The sequence below is a fragment of the Mesitornis unicolor genome, unplaced genomic scaffold (genome assembly GCF_000695765.1).
Source record: "Mesitornis unicolor isolate BGI_N332 unplaced genomic scaffold, ASM69576v1 scaffold30312, whole genome shotgun sequence".
In the NCBI taxonomy this organism is placed as follows: Eukaryota; Metazoa; Chordata; class Aves; order Mesitornithiformes; family Mesitornithidae; genus Mesitornis; species Mesitornis unicolor.
In genome coordinates, this window is record NW_010170318.1 from 9065 (window position 1) to 9555 (window position 491).

At 59.7% G+C, this 491-nt stretch overlaps 1 protein-coding gene across 1 annotated transcript in view; it reads right to left on the reverse strand.

Annotated features, from left to right (window-relative positions):
* PRSS56 (protease, serine, 56) overlaps positions 1-491 on the reverse strand; it is a 4816-nt gene that overhangs the window by 4106 nt on the left and 219 nt on the right. Inside the window, 1 exon segment of the mRNA XM_010179651.1 lies at positions 479-485. Coding sequence (XP_010177953.1) covers positions 479-485 — 7 coding nt within the window.

Genomic DNA, 491 nt, shown 5'->3' on the forward strand with positions numbered 1-491 from the left:
ATGTCACCATCATGTCCCTGCTGTCCCCTCCGTATACCCCAGGTGCTTTCGGTGCTCCCCAGACTCCACTCCAATCATCCCAAACAAGCACCCCTGTACCATCCCAGAAGTGCTTGTCACCCCGGTGACTTGGTGTCCCCAGTCTCTCCATCACCCCTCCTTGCCCCGTCTCCCCGGCTCTTCATCACCCACCTCTATCCCCTCCCAAATCCACTCATCACTCCCAGTGCCTTCATTCCCCAAATCTCTACCTCTCACCTCAGATCTCTCCCTCCCTCCCAACCTCCCATCCCACCAGAGATTCCTCCATCACCCCACCGTACCCACACTTCCCCAATCTCCCCATCCTACCCCAGCACCCACTGTCACCCTCAGTGCCCCACATCCCCTCCGGACAATCCCTTGGGGTGCCCCATGCATTATTGTAGGGTCTCCCTTCTCTGGGAGGAGCCCAGGGGCGATTGGGGTGCCCACTCACGGCACTCCTGGAG